Below are 12,548 nucleotides of genomic sequence, written 5' to 3' on the forward strand. Positions count from 1 at the left end.
TTCAACTAGTGCAGAGAGAGCATCATCATCAAAGTCAACGGGTCTTCCAGTACGAGCCTTATCCTCCACACTAAAATCATTATTTCTAAATCTTTCAAACCACTTCTGCACAGTCCTTACACTTGTTACAGTTTGATTATAAGCAGTATTTAATTTTTTGGCTGCATTTGTAGCATTCTCACCACTTAAAAATAAAAAGTATAAAACATGTCTCATATTCATCTGTTACTTCCATTTTAACGAAAATAAACAACTGAAATGTTCCCAATTCTGAACAGTATTTATATGAATACTGTTCAGATTAACACTTCAGTGTAAAAAGTATCACATTAGACTGGCATTTTTAACAGCAAAACAAGATTTTTCTCAAGGTCATAAAATACGCACGAACTTATGGACTGACCTGATAATTTAATACGTTCTGTAACCTCTAAAATCAAGTAATTAATTAATAATGCTGTGTAAGATATTTAAAAATTACCTTTGAATTACGTAGAGATTTTCACAAATAGAAAAAAAATTATTAAAGTTTGCTGGAAACTTCATACAACAACAAAAAAAAAAATGCTTCGAATGGAGTTAAAAATTAAAAAAAATGAACTTAAATCAAACTTCTAATTTAGAAGGTAATTTTCGTTTTTTTAAACAAAATATAATACAAAATATTGTAATTTTTTTAAGATTTTAAAAAGCAAAGATGGTCAATACTCCGATCATTCAATCAAATTCTTGTTTTAGTAATGAAGTCTTGCAACCGAGAATGCCCGTTCCGATTCAATTGATGTGATTGGAATCGTCTTTAATGCATTTAAGAGAAGACAGATGTTATATGTTTTTTTGTCACCCGTAGCCTGAAAGATTTCTACTTCCAATTTGCACAACCTGGCGTTACTCAGTTATTGAAGCTACTGGGCATGGTTAAAAATTAAAACAGCGTAAGCACAATTATTTCAGATATTACAGGTTCTGACAAGTATTTTCAGAGTCCTGCCACAAATAAACTACATACTGATTATTGATCATTTGTGGCATGCCATGACCAACAACAATTAAAAAACTAATAAGTAGGTTTAAAATTAATAAATACAAATGTATTCTGACAGTTTGAGTTAATTATGCTTTCTATTTGCAAAATTCCTCAATCTTAACACACAGTAAGAAAAAAGTGAATTTTTAAGAAATTTGCGGGATTTCCTGGGTTAAAAAAAAAACCGGGATCCTGGAATCCCGTTTGAGAAACCCTGGTACTAACCTAACAGTGATGATTAGTTGAAATTTGTGGTCAAAGAATTATTTAACAACATAAAATAAATATGTGGGAATCTTAAGTATTTTGGCACCCACTTTTTCCCTTTTTGACTCTCCGTGCTGCAAGCACCAAGAAGGCTCATGGCTGTAAAAGTCCCCCGGGAGGCACTTCTCTCTTCAGAGATTGTCCCAACAGACTATGAAAAAGCGGATTGCGCGTACAGTACTGTATATTATATTTATACACAGGTATCCTTTGATAAACGCAGTTAGTTAATCCCTCGAAGCCACAGTGTTATTCAAATACAATAGTACATAGGTACTCGACCGAACAACCACCACCCTCTAATACAAATTTTCGGTTAATAACAAATGTTTTAATTTTGTCGTCAGTAAAAAAAAAAAAGTTGTGATGAAAATGAGAAACTAAAATGAAACCTTACAGCAGGGGTGTCCAACCCGCGGCCCGCGGGCCGCATGCGGCCCAAGGCAAGTTCCAATGCGGCCCAATAAACGTGTAAACAAAACCGACAAATGTTTTAATTTTTTTATTATTTATTTATTTCAACGGCATAAACTCAACAAATGTTTCACAAAGCCATAAACCTTTATTCGTATTTTATTTTTGAGTGGAAAGAAAATATTTTCAAATACTTTGAGATGTGTGAATGTGGAATGATTACTAAATAAAGCTGGAGTTGTGACTGAAAGGATTATAGACCCAAATTTGGGAAAAAGAGGGAAAGATGAGAAAGCACAAAAGATGTAGTTGTGAGAAACGTTAAATAGATCTTCTTTAAACAAATAGAGAGTCCTTAGAAACCCTTTTTTTTCAACCTATAGAATTTTTCAACCTTTTTCACTTCTTTATCTTTTGTCCTTTGCCTCTTTTTCCCCGCACTTGGGTCTATAATCCTTTGATTTACAGCTCCAGCTTTAGTTAGTATTTCTTCCAACGTTACAAGATTTGGCTAATTGGGCACAATGTGGCTACTTTTTTNTCCGAACAACCCCAGTCCCCAATTGATTCGGATAAACGACACTCTACTGTATATACAAACTTCTGGTCTAGACCAGAAGTCACGTGAATTCAATTGAAAAATTTCTCCCTGAATGGAGTTACATAGACAATTGGCATGACTGTTGTTATCAGGAAAAGTATGATGTACAGGGGCAAGACATTACAAATTTGAGATGGAGAACATTTTAAATTGAATAAATTAAGAATATGATTAAAAATTGCAGCCCAGAATTGTAACGATGTCACAATAAATAATTGCTTATTGTAATTGACTTAACTAGGTCCTATATAAACAGTGCAAACTTGTTATTGGTTTTTACACTAGACCATAATCCTGTACCTACTGTACAGGATTATGGTCTAGTTTAGCTTAGGTGGTCCTTGTGACAGAAAATAGCAGTAACATCAACAATAAAAAATGGATTTAACTTTCTTTACATTTTACAGTGTACATCAAAATTTACTATCAAGTTAATTCTTCAACTGCATTATTTGACTTGTGGAGATATATTTAAATTTAAACAAGTTTTGATAATCAAGAAACTAAAATGATAAGTTTATATAAACATGTAAAATACGAAATATAATAAAGGTTTTTTTAATTAGTAATTTTTCTAGACTAGACCAGTGGTGTAGCTCTCAGAAAAGATTGTTCAAGTAAACTTTGTAGGTTTCTGGCAGGCCACGTGTTTTCTCTTATTGAGTTGCAGGTTTTAAGCCAGTCAAGTACCACCATACTTAATTAATAATCACCAGTAGACTAGGTATTAAAATAATGTATGTTAATGATATGCAGACAAGTAATAGTTTATTCTAATCGTTTTACTAGTTGAGTTTAGTTTTAATGTTCTTCATGAATATCAGCTTAATTAAGATTGCATAAGGATTTGAGGCAAAAAAAACAAGAAAATAAAATCATGTTGCTAAACCCTGGGGACCATAGTAGGACCACATGGCCTGCAGGTAGTCATTAGATTAAACTAAATATTGATATTATCACAACTGTAAATTTTATTATTTATCTCAACAGGTGAAACTTCTTTTTCACAATTATCCATTCCAAATACGTGAAGATAGTGTATCAGTTATGGATGGAGAGGATGAAGGTATGTAATAAGATTTTTATTCTTAAACTTAATTTCCTTAGAAATATCAGGGGCATAATTAATGCTTATATTAATGGATAATTGATATAATTACAACTACTCCCATACAAGAGGGGAAAATAAAATAAAATTAATAAATAAGCAGCCACATAATGATCTCTTAATTGTACTTAAACAATACAGTTAACACAAATAATACAAGGATTTAACGAAAAAGTTATGCAATTTATATGTATTTATCTTCGATATATTTCCATCATATAAATAAATCTTTAAAATCTCTCTAACAAATATAAACTGGGTACTATGCAAAAATGCATGCTAATATACAATTGTGATTGGTAATACAATATGGGCAACAATGCCTCTTAGAAATGTCTATATAATGACCATTAAACATAATCTGATATTTATTAAGGTGTAATTGCATTAACAAACTTTTCATAGGAAATCCAATGTTATAATTTAAGTAATTGGCAGTCTGCCAACCTGTATTTCTTTCATAAATATTATGTGACCGAACTGAAGCATAAATTATATCTTGATTCCGTAATTGATCACATCTAGTTTGTATTATATCACACAAATAAATTCTTAACTGTAGCTGTGAATGATTTGAAAATACAAAAGAATGGCCTAAATTATCAAAAATGGTTTTTGTTGATAACACCAATTTCTCTTACTTGAATTTTTATGAGATTAACTGGGGGTACAACCTGGAGCACCACTTAATTGGCACAAAATCACAAGATTCGATCTCTAAATTTTTAAGGAGGGCTTTAAAATAAAATAAGGATATAGACTGTAAAGTCCAAATCCATGTCAGGATGTTGACACCAGTTAATCAGTTTTCTTAAACGCGGATTAACACGCGTAATCACGGAATTGCAAGTATGAGGGAGGCAAGTAATTTGAATAGGCAGAAGTGTGGATATTTATCATTAAACAAGCCATATTTATAAAATAAACCAAAACATTTAATAAATCAAAAATATTCAAGGATATACAAACGAATGGATAACAAATTGTACTTAAACCTAAGTCACTAATAACTAAATTAAACCTAATAATTCTATCTTAATCTAACGCGTGATAGAGAGTTCACATCGATCTACACATTACTATATTACCTTCCCCGTTCTTTCGAATATTCCAATGTATGAGAATCTTCTTACTTATGGACAATCTTCTTTTATTTTATGGCAATTTCTTGTATGGATAACACTTCTTATGATGGTCTCTTCGTATGACGATCTCATCGTATAACGGACTCTTTACATCGTATGGAAAACTCTGAATAGTATGACGAACTCGTTACATCATATGGAGAATCATTCTAATGGCAGACTCTCAAATGGTGGGAAAAATCTCTTTTTATATCGGACTTCTCAGACGGCCAAATAACGTGTGCAAAGCTGCATTTTTGACTCATCTCATGAGTTGGCTGTAGGAAAGGAAATCAGCTTCCTTTTTAAAATGAAAGTATTCTTGACATCTGTTTTTCAAAATTTTGTTGAAGTTAAAAGTTACAAAAAATTTATTTTCTATTAATTTCTAAATCTTTTCTCTCCTTTTGTTAATCTGTCCAAAAATGATTTTCTTCCTAATTCTAGATCTCACGTTTTCTTTCTTCAATAAAAAATCATAAACACAATAATGAAGATCATGATGAGGAATGTTGTTGAATGATCAATAATGTTAGGCCAAAACAACAAAGTATTTTTTTAAATATTAATTTCAAGTGGGAGTCTCTCTAATTTCAGTCTTACAACAGAACCAGGCACTGAACATTTGAGCTTAAATAATCTTTTGAAATATCTTAATTGCATCTAAATTTTCTCAATAAGATCTAAACCCCAAACAGAATCAAATATGTCAATTTAGACTTTAACATAGCATCAAAAAGTTCAAATATTGCTTTGCTAGTGTTCATTCTCATTTTTGTCTGTAGTGCCGAAAGACAACCTGTCTTCTATAGTATATCTTTTTCTGTTTTATCCGAATGATAATTAAAAACTCCAGAGGAGGAAAAGTTCAATCCTAAATATTTAAAATTAGGAAAAAAATTAATTTCTACATCATTAATAAGAATTTTATTAATTTTATGAAGTCTTCCTCCACTACAAAATACCAATCCCTTTGTTTTCTGAAAATCATGTATTAATGAATAATATACCAATAGCAGCAAAGTAGAAACAACTAATAAAAAAACAAATGATATTTACTGGCAATAGGGTGGCCGTCATCTGAGGCCTATAATCAAGAACTTATAGATGTAATTAATAAATTTTTAGAAATGTATTAATTTAAAATTCATTTACTTCAGTTAGTACAAGAATATGAGAAATCAATTTTACATTTGTATTGTTAATAGTAGTTTAGTTATCTGCTGTGTTTTTTATTAAATTTTTATCAACATTAAATAAGTGTTATTGATATTTACAGGTTTATTTGCATGGTTTACAGTGAATTTCCTTCTAGGTAAGAATGTAAAATTTTTTACATTTTATTCGTCTCATTAAATTAGCTTAGAAGAAAATATTTTTAATTAGTATTTTATTTATTTTGATGTACTGGAGGATTTACCCACAGTCCTATTTTTGATGGCTTAATTCCAGTGTTTTGTAACATTTTAAGAATATCTTTTTGTAATTTACAATGTTACTACATTTAAAAAAATATTAGCATTATATATACTGTATAATTGAAGAATATGAGTAATGACTAAAGAGTAAATTATACTAATGTATTTCATAAGTAATACCTTGATACCTAAAACTAATTTCTTTTCAGTTCAAAAAACATGAAACCTTAATATTTTCAAAAATTAACATATTTAATGTTTTTTCCATTTCTTTCATTAATCTTGTTTTAGCTACTCCATTATCCCTTTTAAGAATTCTATAAATGACAATCAGAATAAATTCAGCTTTGCTTCTTTAATTAGAATGAGAGGTATTTTAAATGAGAGGTATTTACATTAAGTAAATATATATTACCGGGTGGCTGAACTGTGGCTCTTCTAGAACCTTATTCTGGCTTCCATATATCAGATACCCACTGTAATATATAGACAACGAAATTATAAGTTATATAAAAAAAATACTGTTCCAATATAGAATGAAGCTTTCATGTATTTCTGATACATTGTAAATTGCTTCTATTGTGATAAGGTCTGGCTACCCCTGATATCTTGTTTGGTGTAATGTAAAGAAAGTACAGTAAGACTTTGCTTAACATGGGGGATATGTTCCTAGACGACAAAGCACTAAATGAAACAGCATTAAACAAGATCATTTTAACAGAGTGAATAGGGAAAGGGGAACACATGACCAAAAATAAACAGATTTTACTTTAATTTTTATATTAATTTGCATAATATATGTTAAATAACACACAAACATTAAAAAGTAAACTTTACATTTATGTTGAAGGTTCTGGCTCTTCTGAAATTTTTGATTTTTTTGTGATGAAGTTGTCTAGTGACATTTGTTGCTCTTTTTTTCTTTCGCTAAGCAAATGTCAGTAGCAGGAGATCGCATCCAAAACGCTTTGTCTTGCTTTTGCACTCCTTTCAAAATCTGTATCAATTGTTACAGTTTGATCAATGATTTTGGTTATCGTTACCAAACTTTTGCTAAGGGAATTTGTAACAAGTTCTTTGGGTTCTTTGTTTTCAGAATCACTATTTTCCAGTTCTACATGAATTCCTTTTTCTGCCAGTTCTTGAAAATCGTCTTGGCAAGGCTCTCACCAGAAACCTGCAGTAATGCCTCAACATCCTGCTCGTCTACATCTCCTAGTCCTGCTGTATTGATTAGGTTGACAATTTGGTCAATGATAGGCTCTTCTTGTTGAGAATTCTTGGATACCTCCAGCCATACCTTCTTCCACACTCAATTCATGCATTTATCAGTTAATTCTTGCCAACAAAGTCTATATTGCCTATGGCATCCATAATGTTATATTTTTTCCAAAATTGCACCAAACAAACATAAATTTAAAGTACAGTGCTATGACAGATTGCCACCTTTTGCTAATTGGTTCGTGTTTGAGAATAATCATATTATATACGAATCAGTGAAATGACACGATAATTTCAATTAACATGTATTTTGAGTTTGTTTTTAAGGCTTAATCAAAGTAATGTTAAACGAGGTCTTACTGTATATTGTTGTATCCAGGCTTCAAGCAGACTGTGTTATATCGAATCAGTGTTAAGCAGAGCCTTACTGTATAACAGTTTTCTACTGTAAATTTCTAAAATTTGAAAGTTAAAAAAAATCTATAAAGTATTTTATGTAAATTTCAATTTAAATATTGTGATTAATAATTCACTGTAATACTTTTAAAAGTATATATATTTACAATGTTAAATAAGTAAATGAAAAAAATCTTGTAAGTTAATTGTGTTAAAACTTTTATTGCAATTTATGCTGTAGATGGCTTATGATTAATCTATCAAATTAAAATCACTGGATTTGATTTTTGGACTAAATATGGATTTAGTTTTAAACAATATAATTTGGCCCAACTGATTGCTTTTAAATCACTTTGATGATTTAGAAATCTGACTGATTATAGAATTTGCTCTTTACTTAAAAAAAAAAAAAAAAACATAATAAACATTAATCAATTCATTATAAAATAGTTCCTGTAATTCTGTTATTGTAGATCTGTTAGGTGATGAAAATTCCATAGCAACATTAGACTTGGGAGGTGGATCCACACAAGTGACGTTTGCTCCCAATGATGTGAAAACGCTTGTGTTTAGTCCAAAGGAGTACATTATAAAGAGGACAATCCAAAATGAATCCATTATTTTATATACACACAGGTACCATAGTTGTAATATTTAATTATTTTTATGATGGAATCATTATTATTTAAATTCAATTTTTAAAACATTCAGTTATCTTGGTTTGGGACTGATGTCAGCAAGATTAGGAATTCTGCAGTCTACAACAAGTCATAAAAGTGAGATGATATAATTCATTTATCAATGCATACTTGAAAAACTTGTTATAACAATTTTATTTTTTTCAGAAATTGAAGGAGGTCATGAAATTCTTAATAGTCCTTGTATCCACCCAAGTATAAAGGAAAAATGGATCTATGGAGGAAAAAGCTACTTAGTGAAGCAAGTTTTAGTGTTTGGATCTTACCAAATAATTTTATTTGAAAATACTTATAATAATTTTTATATTTTGCAGAGGAATGAAATCTGGAAAATATAATTTTGATTCATGTTATAAACAGGCCCAAACATTTTTAAATATGACTGTTGATCAGCCAGTAGAATTGCCAAAACGAATTATTTTTGCCTTATCATATTATTTTGATAGGGCAGCTGATATGGGTATTATAGGTATGTTTATTATATTATACACAGTGGAATTAATACATGTGCTGATTAAATTTATGTTAAAACAGCATGGATTAACATTATGGTTCATTGCATTTTGATAACTTTCAACTGTTGTTAAAGTCCAAAGTAGCTATCATTATATGGTATGTTGATGAATATTTAAAATATTGAATAGATTTGTGATTGGACATATTTCCAGTTTTACATTTCCAACTTATTTTTATTTTTAAAATAGATATTTGTATTGATGATAAAATAATTTAAGATACTGTTATGATGAAACTGCTTTAACGACTTTACCTGTTTATTAATTGCTATATTTTTTCAGTATATTTTGATATTTCAAAATTTGTTACAATAAAATCTCTCTTGAAATTTACATAATAATCTAGCAGTAATTAACAATCCCAGCCTCAAAATTGTGTTCCATTTGCACATAAGTTATAATCTTTATAGCCATTTATATGATTTTATAGTCTAGTTGTCCTAGCCTTGGTACTGATGTACTTAAACAAATAATAGAGCTTCTGACCTAGATTATGAAATTTGTATTATGAAATTACAAACTATAAGATTGAAATTACAAATTGTTTGGTAACATTAATGTTACTTTTAATTTTCCATATTATCAGGCTATAATAAGGCTAATTTAATAATTAGATTTAAAACAATTTGACTAGAGGTAGGTGCTTAGGTTGCCATCTTGTGATTAATTTTAAATTAAAAATTACTTTATTATAATTATTAAAAATTTTTGGAAGAAAATTATTGCCTGGAGTTCGTTTCCAGAGCTATCAGTTAGGCTAAGATGGACTAGAACCTATTGATTTAGATATAACCATACTGGGGACAACTTAGCTATCATTTGACATTGGTATGGTATATATATATATAAAAACAGTAAAATAGCAAACTAGATTTTTAAATATTTCCAAATGATAATATGGCAATCATTTAGCAATACTTAAAAATCTAGCATATGATTTTAATTTAATTATTGTTTATATATACACTGAATATATTAATTTGAAGTTCTGTGAGTGAATGTTGCTGTGAGAACTATAAATCGATTAAGGCCAGTTTACAGTCCAATGTTAACATGATGTTTCAAACTATTGCTGTTGATAAAACATTGTCCAGTTTATAGTCAAATTCAGTGCAATATGGCATTAGCATCAAATATCAAAGTTAAACAATATTCAACTTTGAAATTGTCTTTACACCAGAAGTGTGCATCTATAGTTTGATGTCTAGTGTAGCAAATGACAATGTGTTAGAACTGTGAACTTTAGCAGTACCATGCTGTCATTGGACTGTTTTACTATTTAAATAAATAATACAGCATAATTATTTAAGTATAATTATTTATCTAAATATACTTTTAAATTGACACAAATTACAAATGTTACAGATAGGCAGAAGGGTGGAAAATTAACAATAAATGAATATAAGAAAGCAGCTAGTAAAGGTAAGATTTTTGTATATATCATATATGTTGATTTGTTTTCTAAATTTTCAGTATTTAAATATTCCCCGTAGCATGCAACAAGACAAATTTAAAACAAGCTTTCCTGTGCTTAGACAGTACATATATAATTGCTTTATTACATCATGGATTAGGGTTAAATATGGATACAGAATTAGTGGTGAGTATGTAAAATTAGTTAAGAATTCAAATATTTTCCTCATAATGAAATTATTATTATAAATTTGTTACATGCTACAAATATATTCCTACAGCTGGTGAAGAAAATTGATGGTGTTGAAACTAGTTGGGGTCTTGGAGCTGGATATAGTGCCTTAACACAAGGCTAAAAAGATCTGTAATCTCAGAAAACGTATTTGTACATAATGTAAATTAATGTAGAATCGGGACTGGCAATTTTTGCAGCATTATACAATTTTTTTTTAACTATGTTGTTCTAAATGAGACTTTTAGAAAATAAGTAATTTATTTGAAATACTGCTTAGTTTAAACCTTAAATATGTATGCTTATTTAAGAAGAAAATTCTTATTGTCAAAACTCTATTTCACTTTTTATCCCATTGTAAATTATCTGTAGAACTAAAAAAAGAATACTTAGTTGTTTTTATATAGGTCATAATGTAGAGAAACAATTTACTGTGATATTTATTTTATTAGAATTCTATTCCTTCCATGACAGCATTCAAAAATTAAAATACTCAAAATAATTTTTGACAATTGATTTTGTTTGATTTCTTTGTTTCAAATATTTATTTAAATAATAGATTGGTTTTGGTTCCATTAGCAAAGCCAAGCAAATTCTTATTATTTTTTTTTTAAATAAACAATATAATACACAGTCATCACTTAATGTTTCATTACTAATCTTTTCTCAAAATATAATTTTATAAAAAAAATTAAAAGTACATTATTAGTATTTTTTTTAACAGTAAAATTGATTCTGAGATGGAAAAATAAATGCTGGAGGTTGCAAACATGATCCAGTTATAATTTGGTTGTTACTATTCTATCTTGTTTGTATTATTTGGCATATAGTAAAATTCACTTAATGCCAAATAATACAAAGAACTATCAATGACATTGTGAGGCCTTTATATAATTACATAAAATCTTCAATATGGCTGAGATATTTATAAATTATGTAATGAATATTTTGTAAATACAGTATCAATATTATAAAAGAAAACAGAACAATATATTGATTTGAAATTCTGTAAAAACATGCACATTACATTTTACAAATATCTAGTATTTTCACTGTTCAGTTTACATATCTAAGTTGAATGAATGAAAGGATAGTTTACTACTAACTTTAATGTACTGTACTGTACTTGTGTTTAATTTAGCTTTCTTTGCTTTAAATTGTTACTCTAATCCCATTTCTCTAGCGGGCATTTGCAACCAAGGATTAAGAATTAGAAATTACTTTCGGTATGTGAATGGTAATTGGTTAACTCTTGATCCTTGGTTGTGTATACAGAGTAGACACATTTTCATTAAATATACTTGCTCAGTCTTATGGTTAGTTTTTGACAGATTTGGAAACTTATTGGAGGTCTGCTTTATTTGAATATTCATATATAATCAATAAGAATTATTAAAGTAAATTTTTTCCTTATTGGCTCATTTGGTATGTAATGTGTATGTATGAAAGAAGAATATTTTAATATAAATTTTATTTTAAAAAATTACAGAATAATAATGTGGCACCGATTCTTTATATCATTAAATGTAAATAAATTTTAACTTCTTCATTATTATTAAAGCTTCAGTATAGCTGTACTATGAATACATTTTGCCTTGTAAAAGATACTTAAACTACTGAAGATCACTTTAAACGATTTCTATCTATGAAGGAAAATCCTTCTAGTGCTTTACTGTTTATTAAATCAAAATTTTAAGCAGTGTTCATAAAAATCAAGGCACCAACTTATAGCTAATATAATTATTGGCTGCTCTGATTTAACTTTTTTTTTTTTAGTCTAAAAGAGAGATATAATGAATTTCATAAGGTTGCTATTGCAAACAGCAAAATTTAAGTTTTCTCTCTATTTGTTTCAAACCTCTCTTTAGCAACTTTCCAGTTTTAAACTTTCTTTTAACAAGCCACTTTAAGTGTGCTTTGCTTGGTAAAGCTGCTTATCAAATAACAATTTAAGTTTTTGATGTTTCTTGCACAAAGTTGATATCTGAGTTGGGGAGTCGGTAGACCAAACTCCAATTTCGACTCAACCTGGCCTCTAAATAATGATTTAAATAATATAAACTTTGATTCTATTAACCCAGAATGGCATTTTATCACTACAGTAGAATCTCATA

At 28.9% G+C, this 12,548-nt stretch overlaps 1 protein-coding gene across 9 annotated transcripts in view; it reads left to right on the forward strand.

Moving 5' to 3' along the window:
- The window catches only part of LOC111623391 (ectonucleoside triphosphate diphosphohydrolase 5-like), a 71,577-nt gene extending 60,641 nt beyond the window's left edge, over window positions 1–10,936 (forward strand). For all 9 annotated transcript variants that reach the window (XM_023365949.1, XM_023365946.1, XM_023365951.1 and 6 more), the window contains 9 exons: window positions 3,300–3,375; window positions 5,821–5,856; window positions 8,050–8,212; window positions 8,288–8,352; window positions 8,422–8,515; window positions 8,589–8,743; window positions 10,155–10,211; window positions 10,283–10,389; window positions 10,484–10,936. In XM_023365949.1, the coding sequence (XP_023221717.1) occupies window positions 3,300–3,375; window positions 5,821–5,856; window positions 8,050–8,212; window positions 8,288–8,352; window positions 8,422–8,515; window positions 8,589–8,743; window positions 10,155–10,211; window positions 10,283–10,389; window positions 10,484–10,558 (828 nt within the window). In that variant the 3' untranslated portion in view covers window positions 10,559–10,936. The remainder of the gene's footprint in view (window positions 1–3,299; window positions 3,376–5,820; window positions 5,857–8,049; window positions 8,213–8,287; window positions 8,353–8,421; window positions 8,516–8,588; window positions 8,744–10,154; window positions 10,212–10,282; window positions 10,390–10,483) is intronic.
- Window positions 10,937–12,548: the final 1,612 nt, after the last annotated feature.

This window comes from Centruroides sculpturatus, unplaced genomic scaffold, assembly GCF_000671375.1.
Source record: "Centruroides sculpturatus isolate CEXI.00-Female unplaced genomic scaffold, Cexi_2.0 scaffold314, whole genome shotgun sequence".
Lineage (NCBI taxonomy): Eukaryota > Metazoa > Arthropoda > Arachnida > Scorpiones > Buthidae > Centruroides > Centruroides sculpturatus.